This window comes from Xiphophorus hellerii, chromosome 6, assembly GCF_003331165.1.
Source record: "Xiphophorus hellerii strain 12219 chromosome 6, Xiphophorus_hellerii-4.1, whole genome shotgun sequence".
Lineage (NCBI taxonomy): Eukaryota > Metazoa > Chordata > Actinopteri > Cyprinodontiformes > Poeciliidae > Xiphophorus > Xiphophorus hellerii.
This window is the reverse complement of record NC_045677.1, coordinates 6,825,835-6,843,747: the sequence shown is the minus strand read 5'-3', so window position 1 is coordinate 6,843,747 and position 17,913 is coordinate 6,825,835. Positions and strand designations below refer to the sequence as shown.

The 17,913-nt window shown below is 42.1% G+C and overlaps 1 protein-coding gene across 1 annotated transcript; it reads right to left on the bottom strand.

The window, feature by feature from the left end:
* Positions 1 to 8,443: 8,443 nt before the first annotated feature.
* On the bottom strand, positions 8,444 to 16,796 carry LOC116722149 (kidney mitochondrial carrier protein 1). The gene is made up of 9 exons (XM_032566329.1): positions 16,552 to 16,796; positions 16,276 to 16,423; positions 15,946 to 16,040; positions 15,639 to 15,724; positions 13,271 to 13,366; positions 13,040 to 13,164; positions 12,104 to 12,227; positions 10,003 to 10,083; positions 8,444 to 9,570 (listed from the first exon to the last, which is right to left on the bottom strand). The coding sequence occupies exons 1-9, from the start codon at positions 16,613 to 16,615 to the stop codon at positions 9,529 to 9,531; spliced, it is 861 nt and encodes a 286-aa protein (XP_032422220.1). The 5' UTR covers positions 16,616 to 16,796; the 3' UTR covers positions 8,444 to 9,528.
* Positions 16,797 to 17,913: the final 1,117 nt, after the last annotated feature.

Genomic DNA, 17,913 nt, shown 5'->3' with positions numbered 1-17,913 from the left:
TCTAAAAGATCTGTACGAAGGCTGACAGACACCAGTGAGACGACTTAAAACAGAAGCCGTGTCTTTCCCCCCTCCTCGCGGTCCAAGTCGACCCCTCCCTTACCCCCGAGCAGCTGAGTTCTGAACGCTCCTGACTGATCATTCATTTCTTTGGGTCGCCAAGATAAGAGAGGAGAACTGCAGTGATTCCTGCCGGATACAGAAGCTCCCTCTCTCTCTCTCTCTCTCTCTTTTGCCGCAGGGAAAGAGATGAGCACTTTGACTGGATTTTTTTTTTTTTTTTTTACATAATGGAGAATAGACATGCAGAACACACTGTAGCCAAACGACAAATTGCATAGATTTTCCTGCGTGCCGGCTGCCATGGGAAAGTCATAAGAGACACATTTTGTGGATCTCTCCGAGTCATGGAGCCCCTGACTGAAATTTCAATGTTGGTCACAGTTGAGTTGGACGAGCATTTTTAGAGAAGACATGCACCAGACGGCACGTTCTGAGCATGAAGAATCTCTGTGCCATGACGGGAAAACATCACTTGGACCGCCACCATGGCAACAGCACTTCCTGGGTTATAGAAGCAAAAGCTGTGATATTAAGTCCAAACTTTGTTGCGTGTGTTTTAAACATATTGTGGATTTTCCCCTCATTCACACAGACGAGACATCAATGTTAGATTCATAGCCTACAATATTTATGTTGACTTTACATCGTCGAGGCGCCATGACGGACGTCAGAAGTGAGGGACGGGAATACTGAATGGACGTTTCCAGTATGGCTGTGGTGTTTCTACTTGTTCAAGTCGAGCTAATTTGTCTGTGGAGGCAGTTGACCTAGTTGGGGCTCATAGACCGCAATGTTTACAAAAATTGGAAGAAACTAGCTTAACAACCGACCCATACCTCGTCCGTCATCACGTTGATCGCCTACACTCCACATGGTTTATACCAATATTTCACAAACGATGTTTTCCCGTACACCGGAGCAGAGAAAAGTCTAGATGCTAACCAGTTTTTGTCGTATATGCTAGGCTACGTTACGGTGGGGCATTTTCTCCATGGCTACTAGTGATTAGACGTGTAGTTTCTTCATAGTGAGATATTTGATTGCGTTTTTCTTACGTGAACGTTAATCTTCCTACCTTGTAAAGAATGTTCACTGTAAATTCACAAATAACACCGAGGGCTGCCAGTTGTTATGATTGACGGCTGCTATCCGTTGTTGTTTTCTGTCCTCATTGAAAGGGGAAAGAAGACGACAGTCTGTGCAGTCGATCATGCACTAAATAAAAGCGACATTGGACTACTAGTTAGCAGGCTCGTTGGTTGTTTTGATGTCCATCATGGAGGATTGGGCAGGTTTCTGAAGAGCGTGACGTCACGTGCAAGGGGTCAATAGTTAAACCAAAAATTATTCATACTCTGACAAGATTTAGATTTAATTTAATTTCATCTTTCTTCGGTATTAATTTTTACCAATTTGAATTGGGTAAGCCAAAGTCCTTACGTGAATATAACACAGAATCTGTAAAAATTAGGGTGATATCTTCCAACCTCAAGGACTTGGAGCTCACCACCAAAGACTGATAATTAGAATAACAAAGAAACATGCCAAAAGCTGCTCAGTTATTAAGAGAAGGGGTTGCCAATGAAGGATTCCCCCCAGCCCCCCACTGATTAAATTTTAAGGAGGGTATCAATAACTTCTGACATTCTGAAGCTGATACTCTTTTTACACTGTTTTAATTTTTGAGAGATGTCTGTCTCATTTTCTCTCAGGAACAAATAAATAATGAATCACTTTTGGCTCAACCGTGCAAACATCTAGCAATGAATTGCATCCCCAGCAACTTGCTGAGAAACTGCGTACGTTTTTTTTGTCTTCATCAACACATTTTTGGCATATTTCTGCCAGCATGCCAGTCCACTCTTATCTGAAACGGTGGCGCTCATTAAAAGCAGTCAGTTTACTGCTGCAGATCTGGCTGTTAAGCTCAGTAAATACATTTCCATCAAGGTTGTTAGGGGTCATTCCAGGAGCTTTCTTCCCAGTTTTGATGTGTTTGGGATCATCGCCTGGTTGGAACTCCCTGCTGTGTCCAAACGTCAAGCCGTCTACATGTTTATTTGAAGTTAAGTAGAAGACTTTAGAGACACTTCTGGATTCCTCCGCTCACTCTGTGTCATTCACCAATACAATTCCTTCACTGTTTTGTGGTTGCTATTGTGATGTCTGATTTAAAGCTTCATCTTGACTAGAAACATTTTTTCCTTCTTGGCAGCACTTTTTCAGACATGGATCACAAAGTGTCTTAAGAAGAAAACTTAAGACATTAAACATCGAAACATCAAAATGGGGAATTAAAAAAAGAAAGCCGCATCACCAGCCAGTTCCAAGTTCTTTTGGTCTTTGTTTTCTGACATCCAACCTGAGTAGCCAAAGTCTTTCTGGTTTTATACCAAATTGGCAACACACCTGCACTCCATTAGACCATACCATGATAAAACAGGTGAAACCAAACAACAAAGAAACTGGAATATTTAGATTAGTATTCTAATTTACAAACTCATCCACATAATTAAATGTGGTCTGCAAAATAAATCCTTTGCTACAGTGCAACTCAAATGGTTACTCTAAAGAAAACAAACGATGTGGTAGAACCCAGTGATACAATCGGTTACATCATACACACATTTAAACAGGCATCAATTAATCAATCAAGTTTATTTGTGTGGTACAATTTAGCAACAAGACCAGAACCAGAAGACCTGAGAGGTCAAAGGTAATCAATGCGACTGAAGATAATCGCATGGATAAGTTTCTCTAGGTTGTGCTGGGACATTAGTTCTTTAATCCCAGAAATGTTCTTCAGGTGATAAAAGGCTGACTTTTAAAGTCTTTATGTGACTCTGAATGTTCAGATTTGGAGACAGATTGTTAGTTGCTATCTATGATAACTGAAGCTGTGTGCTGATTCTAGGTGAGATTTTGTTTTACACAGTCTATTTATTTTTTATTTTGTAGCATAAGGTTTCAATTCCTTATGAGGTCTAAAACAGACGTACAACGGAATATCAACTGCATAGGTGTGATATGAAACAAGTGCTCAAAATGTGCTGAAGGATGGGGGAAGGGACATGAAAATCAGAAATAAATAACTCCGTCTTTTTCTTGTCTGACCAGAAACCTTTCTCCAGAAACAATTTGAATTTTGCGCCTTAGCTTTTGAGAGCGGGAGCTGCTTTCTCTGTCAGCATCCTCATAGACCGTGACGATGTAAAACTCTCTTCGATGCAAAAGATGGCACAGTTTCCAGTTTATGATTGGCATGATGGTTCCAGAGTTGTTCTTGGACATCGTAATCAATTGGCCTTTCATCTTACGCCAAAAATATGGGTTATACTTGGATACATACACAAAAAGGTCCAAAACACACGTCCAAAACACAGGTTTTGAATGAATAAATCAGGCTAACATCAAGCTTCTGGAATGGCCCCTATGTAAACCCTGTTGGAAATGTACAGACTGTGCCCTGGTCAATTCCAGGAGATCATCCAGTTTAAATGTAACTATACCATTTCTGCCAAGTCAAGTGGTCAAATATCCAGCGAGAACTTTGCCAGAAGCTTTTGGATGGCCAAAAACAATTATTAACGATCGACTGGTTAAGTTATATAACAGATAATCAGGATTCTGTGGGGGGAAAAAAGAACAGCACATATGTATCTTGAAATGCGCATCAGCTGAAATGCTGTTTTATTAAATTGATGAAGACCAAAATTTTACACAAGACAAATCAGTGATACAGAATCAGATAGCCCCATAAGGAGTCCTTAGTACAACATTTTCTGCTACTGTCTGCTAGGCGTTGTACTGATGATATGACAGAGAATCAGGACATGTGTTGCATGCTCCCGTCTTTCCCACCAATCCCTGCTCCTCCTGTCATCTTCTATTCTCTTTCTTCACACACATCACAGCTTTCACGTCGGCCGAGTTCTTATAAAGTTTTCTCCTGATCTCTCTGCTGACTCCGTCTGGCGTGACGCGCCATCAGCACATTTGTATCCCCCGAACGAGTCTTTCACCTCTCCAACTGAGGAGAACTGACTCACATCACAGGGCCCCTGTGTGTGTGTAGGTGTGTGTGAGGGCGTGCGTGTGTGTGGGTGTGTGTATTATTGTGCGATTTGAGCAAGAAGTATTGGCGTGCCGTGCCTGAGGGGAGGGAATTTTAAATCAGGAGTCCAAGAAAACTAATACCGGTGAATATCTAAATGCTTGATTCCTATCAGAGGGTGGGACATTGATGAGGGGCACGTTGACTGGGTTGGGTTGCGCAAAGTGAGTGTATGGAGGTCGGGGTTGTTTTTATGTCTCTGTTTGCCCGACTGAGCAAGAAGAAAGCGCATGGGCTCTGCCTAGTGTTCATTTGCTGGAATTACGTTTTCTCAACACATCTTGCCACAAGTCCTTGAAGGTGGAGAGCATCTTTAGGAAAGGGAGAAAGGGAAACATCAACCACCTTCACTTTTATCTGGGTCTGACACAACATAACGGGAACTTCTTTGATCACGGGAGCAAAGGATGCAGAATGCCAGACTGCACAACAAATAATCTCCCCTTACTTTATCTTCTTCAGCATGCACTGTGTTGGCCTGCTGTCATCTTAATGAAACAATGGAGAGGCATTACCAGCGGCTCATCCTTGTGATCCTGTCCCCCGGGGGCCCCCGTCCTCTGCCACTGGTGTGCAAAATGTAGGTCGACTGTTCTGTGAATAAGGGGTCTGCTGGCTGTTTGCTTGGAAGAGGGGGGTGTTGGCCGAGATTAGGGTCCCGAGAACAGTTAAGGGTTGCACGATTCAAAAACCTAGTTGACCTTTCTCAAATAGTTGGAGCAGTAAAAAGAGACGCAACTCAAGGTATATGCTTCTAGCTTTTATGGTGGATTCATCAAACAAACAACGTGGGACTGAGTTCAGTCATAGGAACATCAAGAGGTACAATTGTTTTTGCAGCTTTGTTTGGCCGTGGAAACTAAAGGATTGTACCGTCTCCGAGCAATATAACAGGAACATTGTCCTATAGCTGCAATTTCTTAATTGTCTGTTTAGAAACATTTGATGAACAGCATTATGAGTCATAATTTTTTCTTTTGCAAGAATTTCAAGGGTCTCCATGTAGTTGTCCAGTTGTCCACAGTACCACTGTATCAAATAAAACATTTTAGAATTTGAACCAAGAGCAAGATGATGGTGTGTCTATGCAGCTAGTCTGTTGTACAGAGGTACAAACCGCACCTTGTATAAGTTGCAATATACTGCAAGGTGAATATCTATGGCATTGTTTAAGACAGGAATGTACAAAGTCAGTCCTCAAGATCCTTCTTGATTCAACACTCTGGTAGTTACTACCTCTTCTGCATGCCAATGTTCCTGCAGAGGCCGGTTAGCGAGTCATCATTTGACTCAGGTGTATAGAACCAGGGAGAGATCTAGAACATGAAGGGTACCGCCACCTTGAGGACTGACTTTGCACACCCCTGGTTTAAGAGGAGGGACTTTCAATACGAGCTGACTTTTTAAACTGCCCTTACAGCTCACTTAGATGCTATCTGTGGTGTATCTACGGGGTACGTTCAGACTATGAAGATGGTAGCCTGTAAGTAACCTGCCCCTACCTCAAGATTTGGGATTCATTTGGAGGCCTAGTAGTCACAAGATTCATCTTAAGTGTCCATTTTGAGCCTTTACGTGTTGATTTGCCAAACTAAGCAATTCCACGACACACCAAAAAATGTGCATTAATAATGGACCTCTACAGCCATTGTTAGCTAAAATCCACAAATCCTTGAGATTTCCTCTAAAAATGTTTGTAGCTGCTTGTTTTAGTAGTTCAAATACCAATTTACCTTAATCTAGTTATATTAAGGTAAACCATCTTGGCTCAACTACAGTTAGCTTAACTACTAATAGAGATAAACTAACTACTGTTAGCTAGACATAGTGGTCCTTATCTCTGCTCATACTTTAGCCAATCAGCACCACGGAAAATAAATACCGCTTCTGGATTGGCTGCTTTCCAAATGCCAGCCAATAAAGTCAAGTACTATAATACCTAGATAGCTTCCTAACTACAGATTCCTTTTGAATTTTTCAGAAATACTAAACAAGAAGTTCTAGCAGTAGGTGGATTTTACACAGATAATGTGAAGTTACGTTCCACAGAAAAGTCTGCCAGTAGGTGAACACACTCGTATGGGAACAAACAAAGGCTGGAATCCACTGGATTTGTTTTGTTTTGTCTTCAGTCTTTTTACTAACCAGCTGCCAACGTCAACTATATTTAACACTCATCGGAGACTAATTATTTTCTGAATGTTTTGTTAGGTTGAAGAGCTGCTTCAGCGTGAATTCTGATCTCTGCCAACTCCCCTCCTCTTTTCTAAAGTCCCCACTTCAGCTGAGCTTTGTCCTCATGGGCCCCGTGTAGCAATGCAAGGCATCAACATGTTTACCATAGAAACAGTGAAGAGCAGACCGTGGCACAGAGTTGTTTTATAACTCCGTCGTCTGTGGCCTACCAGCGGCCGCGTTTCTCAGGAAGACAATATCATCTTCTCCTCCAGCAGCCAAGGATTCAGCATCAGCTGAAAATAGTTACTTATATATTTTTTTTAATTTAAATATGCAAATACAAAATTATTTTTTATAAAAAGATAATTAACAAAAAATAGGGCACTAGATCATCATAACGCCAGTGAATAAATGGAATAATGAGGATGGAAAAAACTTTCAAAAGATGAGCAAAAGGAAAGGCTAAGTAGTGATTTTTGTCTTTGTCAGCACTATACAGTCAAAAAGGCACAGTCCTTCCCTCAGCTGGACTGTGATAAATGTACTTCCTTGTTTGCACATTTATCCACACATCCGCTTCGTCTCCAGCCTCTACAAATGACAAAACAACCCCTAAAAAAAAAAAAGAAAAAGCATATAAAAAGGCCAGAGTACAGCCTTATTCCTCAGACATAAAAGCTTACTCTGATCCCTACAACACAATACTGCCGCTTCCCTTGTGCCTTTAGGCCAGGCAACAAATAATACCCATAATGGAGGATGTCTGACTGCTGGAATCCCCTGTGGGCGCACTGGTCCAGCTCATAGAGGGACACGATGCCAGGCAGAAAGCTGTGCTGCCTATTTATGGACGCCCCAATCTGGGCACACGCATTTTAATTCCTTTCTCTCTCTTTTTTTTCCCTCCGCAGCTCACCTCACTGGCAGCGTGAAATGTTCTTCCGCCATTATTTGACACAGCTCACACGTGGAGTTTGGAAAACAGGCTGGAAAGTGCCGTGAATAGTAAGTTTTGGCGTCGAAGCAGCGGTTTGAGAGTCTCTCCCTCCCAGCAGCAGCAGTGTAACCCATGGGGGCTCAGATGAGGAAGATGTGACAGTAACAGCTCGCACACGAGTAATAAGTCCCAAGCTGACACCCCCTCCAACCACACCGTACCCCTAAATAAAACAGCGAGCCACGGATCCACGCGACGCTTCCCGCTCGGCTCCCCGGAGCTTCCCGTCGTCTCCTCAGAACAGCTCACACGAAGGAAAACTGGGAATTTAAACCACGGAAATAAAACAATTACATCTTAAATCCCCCCTGAAAAATTCATGTTTGCGCTATGCTGCATGAAACATGAGCGTGCTTGAAGAGAAGAGACTAGAAAAAAAAAGAAAAAGTAATCCCTCTGAAACACAATTGTGCTAGTTTTGTGGCCTCAAAGTTGAGAGCTGGGAATTTGGAAAGCTTCAAACAGCACTTGGTGTTAACATCTGGGTCGAGTAGCAGCGGCTGAGTGTGTGTGGGCCCACAGCGCCACACTGTGGTGGCTGTAAAAGCCAAACAGACAGCACTTTCCCCCCCCTTTTACATTGAATGCCCGAGGCTGGATTTCAGTAAAGCTGCATGTAAATATACTTTTAGAGGAGTGTTACTAAATAACAAATAAAGGACAAAAGAATAAATTTGAGTCAATTGTATTGTATAGGAAACTTTTGGATAGAGTTGAAAAGGCATTCAACAAACCAGACTCCGTTATATTAGTTGTCATGAGGAACGGTCCAAGAGTCCAGCAAACTATTGCGAGAAGGTTGTCAAATAATAAAAAAGATTAAGTTTATAGGACAACACCATATCAAAAGTGAATAAAATCTATGTAAACTCCAAAAATTTAATAGTCTTGACCATTATTTGGGCTTTTGGAAAATAATTTGTTATTCTAATTGATCTAAACAGGAAGAGTTTAACCCATGGAGAATGAGGGAAAAGATCACATATCTTGCAGGTTTACACATCATCTGCATGTGTAGTGACTTTTTTCGTTTTAGTGGCTGTCCTAAATAGCCAACAATTGCATCCAGTCACACACCAAACCAAAGCGGCTACAATTCACGCTTTTTATTTTCAATATACAAGTCCACGGCTGCATTGAAATAAACTTATTACAAAAATGACACCGGCTTACACTTTGGCAGAAGCAGCATACACATTCCTTTCCGACGAAAGCTTAAAGCGTTTAAATACAGTACGAAGGAATAGCACGGAGTGAACAATCGGTCTGTTGAAGCAGTGACGGGAATCGCCTGATCTGACCCAGTGAAATGTATATGCAAGTTTACATATCGTCTGCATACGTGATGACTTTTTTTTAAGTGACGGATGTAACAGGAGCTTGAACATCACTGAGCTGCTAGAGGATATATTTACTTACCAGTCATGCACATGTGATGAATGTCCCGTCTATGTAACAACTCTGGTATTTCAGCCATATACGCATGTAAATATAAAGCTCGCAGTATACCACGCTCTGTTCTTGGCCTTTTACTCTGCAAATGCGCAAGGGAGACCACAGGAAATAAATAACTTCAAACATTTAAATATAGATATTAAACCCGCAACGTGTCGGTTTCTCAAAGGGGAATGATCGCGCCGATTGTCACAGCGGATGTCCAACAGTCGGGAGTCCACGTGCAGCTCGAGCATTTTACATCCTGAACCACAAATTGGGTTAAGGCACACAGTTTACAGAGCACTTTATGTGAAAAAAAACATTTAAATAACACAGGCTGGACGCATTTTCATCACCGTAACAGAGACGGTTTTGAAGCGCAGCAGCCTTCGACTGAAATGTAAAGTGTTGATTTTTTTCTAGGGTTGGAGAATTTCACAGTTGGCTTGGGTCCGAGCGGAACCATGGTACTGTAGCGCCTTGAAGTGGCAGATGAGCAGAAGAAGCCGTGTGAGTATTCCTGTCACAGTCCTTTCCCCGTTTGCCGCAAGGCTTTTTTTAAAACAGACATGGAGCCGGGAGTCGCTCTGGAATCGGATTCCATTTGCGTACTCCCCTGGCTTTTCCCCTCGCCGGCTCCTCTGAGGAGCCTCCACCGTTCCAGACGTTCCTGATTTTGGTCCCCTCGGCTCGTCTCTGGGCGACAGCTCGGCTCGCTTTCTCTCCGACGTTCGTTCAGTCACACGTTGATCTTCTTCAGCTGCTCGTAAGTGAGGAAGAACTGAAGATGGAGTGAAGGAAAATGTGAGGAAAGGGGAGCTACATTTTGGGTAGACAAAAATGAAAGCAGAGGGAATCCTTGAACATTGCCACCCAAAGTAAATAAGTTCGTTTTTAGCCCTGAACAAAGAGCGATTTACCTCCTAACATCAAAAATGAAACCCTGTGTTCATTCTCTTGCCCGCTAAAGGTCTCCTACGGCCACTCTGACGGGGGGTATTTGGGTAATGAGGCAGTAGTTCCAGGAGATTACATAAAAGTGTTAGCCAGAATTAAGCTAATCTCCCCCACTAGAAAGAAATAAAGTCTCTAAATCCCATGCTTTACTGAAAGCATAACAGCATTTTACAACCTGCCTCAATTATTACTACATCCTGGAATACATTTCAAATTTAACCAGAGTAGTCGTCGACTCAGAGGGCTGACAGGATACAATGATGTTCCACGGCCCCAGGCGGAGCCAGTTTGGGAAGAAACCCTTGTAGAGCGCCATGAAGCCCTCTGAGCGCCACGTCTGCAGGAGGAAAACACAACAAGTTCAGTTGAATGTCACTTCATTATCCTCTGATGGAATCTGCTAGTGATGATACTCTGCACTGCTTGCTGATTCGAAGGAAGAAGAAAACTTTAAACTTGACATATTTAAACCAATAAATTGAGAGAGCAAATAATTTTGACACCATGACGGAACAAATTTCCAACTAATCAATCCTAGCCAATGACCGGAAGGTGAAAAAATGCAAAAAGCCAATCTTCCCCCCCCCTAACAATGAATGCATAATTCAACACTCTTCAGTGTGGACGCACAAGTGATTTAGACATATTTTGTATCACTATATTTTTAAAAAAATGAAATAAGACTAATTACAGAGGTGAGTGAAGCAATTTAAAGGGAAAATTGTATTTTCTAAAAAAAAAAAAAAAGTCTCGACCTGTCTGTCGTTCATACAGGCTGCAAGGCAGCGAGAGAAAGCAAGACTTCCGGGAAGTTTGAGTAGTGTAGAGTAGTAGAGTGGATTTGGACATGTTGACTATTTTTTAATCGATCTAATTCTGTAAAGGAGACGTATAGTCTGCCAACACATTAGTCCAAGCTTTCTTAATGGCTTTTCTGTGTTATAAAGCACTAGTCTAAACATGTCTGTCTCTCACCACAGACATAGCCTCAGGTTTGTCAACCTTATAAACCTTCCTGTTGACTAAACATGCATGAACAGGCCCCACTGTGTGTGTACGTTGCAGGACATTAGCATACGTTTTATGAGTTGGATTAAAATGAATGGTTCATTTGAATATTCCCAAATGTTTTCTTTTAGATGTCATGACTAGAACTCATCAATTTCCACCATATTTTATGTTGAAGTTGCTTCTTCACCGACTTACGAGTTTAGCGTTTTTGTTTTTCACGCTTCAAATTTCCTCTGCGTCACCACTATAAAAACAGCTGCTCTATTATCATCACGTTTTCCCATAAAGTGCAGCGGACTGCATTGTCTTTTGTTTCTCACAAAAACAAACAAAAAAAAACTAGGCTGTGTTTCCATTTTGCAGCAAAATGTTCTGTTTCAATCTGAATTAGCATTCAAGTGTGGGTTTTTGCAGGCATGAGTAAACCCACCTAAACGAAGCAGTTAAGAGACTTCCCCGTTGCCCGTAGCAACATGTCTATCAGTAATTCACTGAGGGCTACAACAAGTGCAACACAAATTCTTGCATTAATAGATCTTGCAGATTACTGAGGCGATGCAGCACCATGTTCAGACCAGATTTCAAAGTGATCCACCAGGTGTCTAGCAGACAGATATAAACTGCAGCGCCTCCAGTTCTTAGAACCTCCATATAAAACATTACGGCCATTAAAACGAACGACCCTTAAAGCCGCGCTGCACACGGCCGCACTGGAGACTCAAAAAACCAAATCTAATCTTTTTCACTGACTGACCTGGCTGTTAAACATAAACCACAAACACTTCCAGGTTACAGATTGGGTGTTTTTTCCCCCTCACTATAAACGGCTCCAGTCCTAAACGTTAAAGAAAGTTCTTGATTTGCTCTAGAAAAGAACCAGTGCGGCTTTCCAAAGACAAATTTAGGTTCTTCTGGTAAGTATTTGATTCTAAATAAAGCACTGAGGCTGCGGTTTATTAATGCAGCACTTAATGCTCTATGAAGAGCACTGACCTACTTGAAGACTGACAGACGAGAGATAAGAAAGATGACTTTATTCCAAAGTTACTTAAGATTTTTATTGCTATTTATGCTTTGTGTAACTTGATCACTTTTTCAGCTTTTACCAAAGTGAAACCAAAAAAAGAAAAAATAGTACTTAGCAAGCACTAGTACTAGATTTCTTTAGAGTATTTAGCTGATCGTGCATTTATTGCAGTTGATATGTAAAGCAAAAGATGAAATCTGTCTATATTCAACTGTAGAAGACGAATCTATACAGGAAGACCTCAGACAGCGTTTGTGCGTGTTTTCCCGTTGAAAGACAGATGGGTTTAGTATAATCCAGGTGTTAGTCTGTGACTCACCTGCAGCAGACAGTCGAGCGTTCCCTGGTACAGAGCCCCTCCCCTCTGGTTCATCATGCGTGTCCGGACCACATCTACTGGATTCGAGGCCAGAGCCCCAGCGAGGCCACACAGAAAGCTGGACCTGATGGGCAACAAAGAGCGGCCAGCGTTAGGGACATTACAGGGTATCTGCAGGTTTCAGCAAGTCAAATTTAAGACCTTGAATAAAATTTAAGATAGAAAAAAACTCCTATAAATAAAGGGGACGGTTAAGGGACTCGTATATGTTGGCAACAGAAGTAAGCCACTAGTGAAAATGAACGTCATCCAGCCAGCAGGTGATGTATTTGCATTTACCCACGATAGCTAACTAGGTGATATTAGCAGCTAGTTACCGAACGCCTCAAGTCACAGAACTGTGTGCAACTCAAACTTTAGCCAGACAGAAAAGTCACAGCAACATTTATTCCCTGGTATTGGCGCATTTATGACCAACTCACATTTTCTTTAAATTAATTTAAGATATTTTAAGTCCTTAACTTTAGATAAATACGTTTAAGACTTTTTAAGGATGCATGGGCATCCTGCATTATATCATGGCGCTAGTCAGTGTTTCGGTGCCACCAATGAAACCAAGACCTCTGAATCCTAAAAACCACTAATGCAGCCCTTTTCAAACACATCAACAATGGTTAATGTGTGTCTGTGGGTCTTTGATTATCACACTCCCTAACTGACCAGTCACTAAGTGGACAGCCATGTCTTTGGCTCTAAAGTTACTGTGTGAAAATTTTAAATCTATCCAAAAACATACATACCGCAAACCAACAACTCTAAATCCTGACAGATGCACGTCACTACAACATATTTTAACTGATGCTTTTCATTTTCGACAGCTCTAATTTACAGCCACTTAAGGGATACGTAGGGATCCCTTCAGTAACTGAAACTCACAGGAAGTGTGTGTACACGGTGTCCCCCATGTAACCCGACAGGATCAGGTGCTTCTTGGTGATGTCGTAGACCGGGAGTTCGACGCCGACCACGATGGCCGCCCTCTGCGCTGTTAGAGAAACACCCTGATACGAAGACAAAAGGAATGCTTACAGGATGAAACTCTGAAATGTGAAACTCACCGGAGGTTTTTTTTTTGTTTGTTTTTGATTCTTTGCCAATTTCCTCTACCTTCCACAGTCCTCGTGTGCCCTCCTCCTGGTAGATATTGATGAAGTTGCCCATCATGCTGCCTTGGATCACATTTCCCTGAGCCTGCATCCGGATCTGGGAGAAGACACAAAGAAAGGGCATCAGATATGACAACGGCTGCATTGTTTTTAACCTGCGTTTAAACCTGTAATTACACTGCGGGTGTGACTTAAAAAAAGAAAAGAAAAAAAGAAAAAGAAGCGGCCACTGTGTTTGTTGCTCGGTTCTGTGATGATTTCACACAGACAGCTCATGCAGCACACACCCCTATGAAACACAATGTTCCAAACCTGCAGACGCATGTGTCGAGGCGTTAATCTTACAAACACTAACCGTGCCAAACGGAGCGCAGACAGAGAGAGAGAAAAAAAGGAGAGATAAGAGTGTTGGCATTCACCAACCGGTATCATTTACAGAACGCTATGTTAGGCCTTTCAGGGGTCAGTCTATAAATAAAGCACCAGCGAGGTCACGACAGCCCCGGTTTGACTTTCGCTCTGCTACGCTGCCTTCACCAAGTATTAATATCTCTTGAACTTTTTCACATTTCATCAACTGACGGCCTAGGTTGGGATTTTTTTTTTTTTTTTGTGCAACCGGCAAAGCAGAAAACTAGTGCAAAATTGTGGCGCATAAAAAAAAACAATATGTGGCTTTCACATTTCTTTTCACAAACAAAAAAAAAAAGAATCTAGAAAGCGTCCTATGCATTTTTCCATGATAATTTTTTTCATTTTAAATATCTCAAGTTCTGTCAGATTAGACTGAACAACATTCAACTGATGTTAAAGACTTTTGGGTCTAAACCTGGCCTTCAACTGGGTCATTCTCGCACACAAATATTCTCTCTTATAATCCAAGGGTGTCAAGTTGCAGTACTGCAGATTTCAGATGCATCTATGCTTCTACACACCAAATATCTAGGCCGTTATAGAGCTACATGCAAGCTGAGGAGGCAATTCAGTCGTTTGATTTAGGTGTAGTAAGCCAAGGATTGACCAAAAAGTAGTACAATAACACACGTTAAGGGTCTCAATTTGACATCGGTGACCTGAACTATTCCACGGCAGCTTTAGCTTCAATGTTAGGGATCTTTAGTCCTGCTGGAAGTTAAACATCCACTCCCGGTTTTGGAGTTTGCTGCAAGGATTATTGTTAAGGATTCAGCTCCATCGCCACCCACTTTGTAAAGAAATCAGCTCAGACCTCCAGACCTGAGCACCTTCCCCCAAGTTTGTTGTGTCAGCACACGAGTGCGCAACTAATAATTGTTCTTGTCGACAGCTGTGTGGATCTCTACAGAGTTATTGTGACCCTCTAGGCTGTTTTTTCTAACTCGGGCTGCATTCAAACGACCTAGTCAAGCTGTCGTTTGTTTGACTAGAAAGTCTGGTTGGTTTGGGGATGACGGAAAGAGCAATAAAACTTTTTTGTGGAAAAAAAAAAACCCAAAACAAACTCTGGCCTTCCTGGAAACCTAGGTCCTGGTTCGGTTGAAGTGAACTCTGATGCGTTTCAAATGCGCATGTGAATACCAAGCAGACCGGAGACCGCTCCAAACGTAGGAAGTGGACGATAGCGCAGGGCATTCTGGGTAAATACAGCCTAAACAAACACAAGAGTCTAACACTAGAAGGAGATTAGCTTGTAATTATAATTGTTGTCGTTTTTTTTAACCAACAAAAAAAGAGAAATCCTACAACCGCTAAAATATGACGCTACTCCAGTTTTGTTTACACTTTGTGAAGGAGGAAGTTGTGTTCAGTGTCTTCTTCTGAGGTTTTCATGTAGTTTCTTTTAGTGGGTTGTGGTGCAGCGCCACCACAGGTGAGGAGGTAAACAGGTTTTTCAAAGAGTTTGGTTGGTTTGTTTGACAGAATGAAGTGTGAGAGTGAACCGCTCCGCTTAGATTTTCAGATGGACTGAACACTGTTTCATAATTCCTACTGTGCTTGGGATATTATTTTATCATCTAATCCCGCTATAAACGTCTCCACCATTTTCTCCCCAACTTATCTGAAGTGTGTCTTGATCGTCGTGATGCTTTTTGTTCACTAATGTTCCCTGACACAGAACAGCTGGATTAAAACTGAGATTTTATTGCACATAAGTGGAGCAATTAAACAACTTCTGACTTCAGCCGGTTCAAACGTGAAAAGGTTTAAATTCTACTAATAGAGTAAAACTCCACACGTTCCTCCGGTTTCCAGACAGACTGCTGCGTTTTTCACTGAAATATTTCCGCGCACTTTGCTTTGGGGGCCCAAAGACCCGTCAAACCCGCTCTGCCGCTTTAAGAACAATAAACAAGACCGCTCACGACCTTTATTTATGCTAAATTACACACCTTCAGCACATCAGTGGGGTTGGCAATGGAAGAAGAGATGACTCCAGAGAGAACGCCGCACAGCACATTGGTCAGCAAGGTCTCATCTGGAAGAAAACTGAGATATTAACTTGATCCACTCAAAGCGTGCAGTACTGGTTTTATAACTCGCAGCACCCGGCCAGGCGCTGCGCTTTAAGAGGTCACGCAATGTCACACCAACACCTGTGAGCTTCAGCAGCAATGCGCATGCATGCATGCGGCATGTTTGCCTTGCAGCGGTTTGTGGGTTTGTGTTTGAGAAGTGCAACAGAAACTGAACGCTCACCTTCTGGTCTGTCCACCAGCAGCCGCTTAAAACTCTGATATGTCCCAATTTTGATGGTCCCGTAGGAGGCCTGACGGAGCATGGCGGGGGAGATGCTACAAAAAAACCCAAAAACATGCTTATTTTTAATTTTAAAAATGTAGCACTAACAGAAAAACATTGATTAAATAATCCAGAAATCGTTCTCTCTCTCTCTTGGTTAAACAAGGATGCAGAGAGATCGGTCGACAAGAAACAGGAACAGGAAATATATTGTGTACATGCAGTAGGGTTACACTTTCATTTTGCGCCAAATAAAACACGCTCAGCTACATAAGTGAACCCACTCACCCTGAGTAAAGCGCCCGGAGCCCCTCCTCTCGTCCTATCCTCATGATAGCATGGAGCATGCCTCTGTAGCGGATCTCACGGTACTTGATGTCCCCGACTTGGCCCTGAACCTGGAGGCGCGTCTTGGCCAGGTCGATGGGGAAAGTGCCTGTTAACCCACAACATTGGAGACTCGTTAGCTTGTTTTCAAACCCAAAGCAGGAAGAAGAAGAAAAAAACAAAACAAAAACACCCCAACACACGCTGCACGGCCTCCTCCATCCCTCACCCACTCACCGCATTCTGCCGTTATGGAAGCAAGCCCGCCGAAAACGAAAGGCTTCCAGTTCACGGTGGACATTTTTTTCTTCCCCGGACCGAGTGTTAAGACGCAGCCAGCCGCTTCTCGGTACTATACAGCCAATGTGTCTTATGAGAGAATCCCAGGTCCGGTCGTCGCCAGAGAAGTTCAGCCCCACGTCGCCTCCTCAGACTGGCAGACTTGAAAGGCGCTGAGCTCCGCCTTCCCGCCGCTCCTTCACCGGCGTCTGTATTCTCAGGCTCCGCCCACTGCTCGCTGCCTGGCAACCATGCCAGAACGTCTCGTGACTTTAGATATCAGAGCTTTGCTTCCGCTTCTTCTTCAAACAAATATAGACTGACTATAAAAAAATAATAATAATACAGCTGGGTGTTTAGATTTCCACCACAGGACTTCACGAAATCCAAAGTTTTGTAACACCGCATAAAATAAATAAATACAAAATAGAAAAGCTTTTTCCCCTCCTTTACTCTTTGAGGGGGGCGTGGCCTAATTTAGGAACGGAACATGACAGAACATGGTAGTCAGACACTGGAATAATAATACAGCTTTAATGTGCCAAAAAGAACAAAATGTCAGAGATATTGGTTTTAAAATGGTGCATAAATACACACTTAACATTTTACATTTAAGGGCTTAAAGGTTCTCTTTTTTTATTTGTGCTGTCAAAACATGAGAAAATGCAGTCCACCTCACCTAACCAAAAAAAGCAGAGAAATTTGTGTTTGGTAGGTTATTTCTACGTTGTAGCGATTCTTCTAGGCAGGCCTAAGTCAAGCTTGTATGGAGCCTTAAGAGGAATTTGGTGTATATTTGTTGTATTGTGTGTCTTGTGTTGTTACTTTCATTTGATGTTAAAATAATCCATATTTGTAGTCTTTTGTTATTATTAAGTTGTCTTTATTTCACTTTGGTTACATTTGGTTAAGATTTTCTCAGGCAGGCTCTTTCATTTGTCTATTAATGATTTTGTAAATCTGTAAACAACAGTCTCGATCAAGTCTGGCCTCCACTGCCACCTTTCGGTTGATAGTGGCATTACTTCACCTGACGTTCGGTTTGTTCAGCAGCACCAGTTTTTAATCAGTGTGGCAGTATGTCTGTCAGAGACGAGTTAGTCCGAAATTCCATCAGATCACTGAGCTAAAAAAGGAGAGAAAAAAGCTACTGCTTTAGCTTGCTCATTTCAGCCTTAAAGTAAAATGATGGTTAAGACCCAAAGGAACAGAAAAAGTGCAAAATTAAAAAAAAAAAAGTAGCACAAAATAAAAAATAAAAATCAAGTAATGGAGGAAAAAACTGGCCTGGAATGTTGACCATCACGAAATGTAAATATC

What these genes read in the sequence shown, in the direction of transcription:
- LOC116722149 (XM_032566329.1), bottom strand. Translation starts at nt 16,615, where the DNA reads ATGTCCACCGTGAACTGGAAGCCTTTCGTTTTCGGCGGGCTTGCTTCC. An exon ending in CTCCGGGCGCTTTACTCAGG is followed by an intron (nt 16,041 to 16,275) that starts GTGAGTGGGTTC and finishes GTTTTTTTGTAG; the next exon opens with CATCTCCCCCGCCATGCTCC. An exon ending in GCTGGTGGACAGACCAGAAG is followed by an intron (nt 15,725 to 15,945) that starts GTGAGCGTTCAG and finishes GTTTTCTTCCAG; the next exon opens with ATGAGACCTTGCTGACCAAT.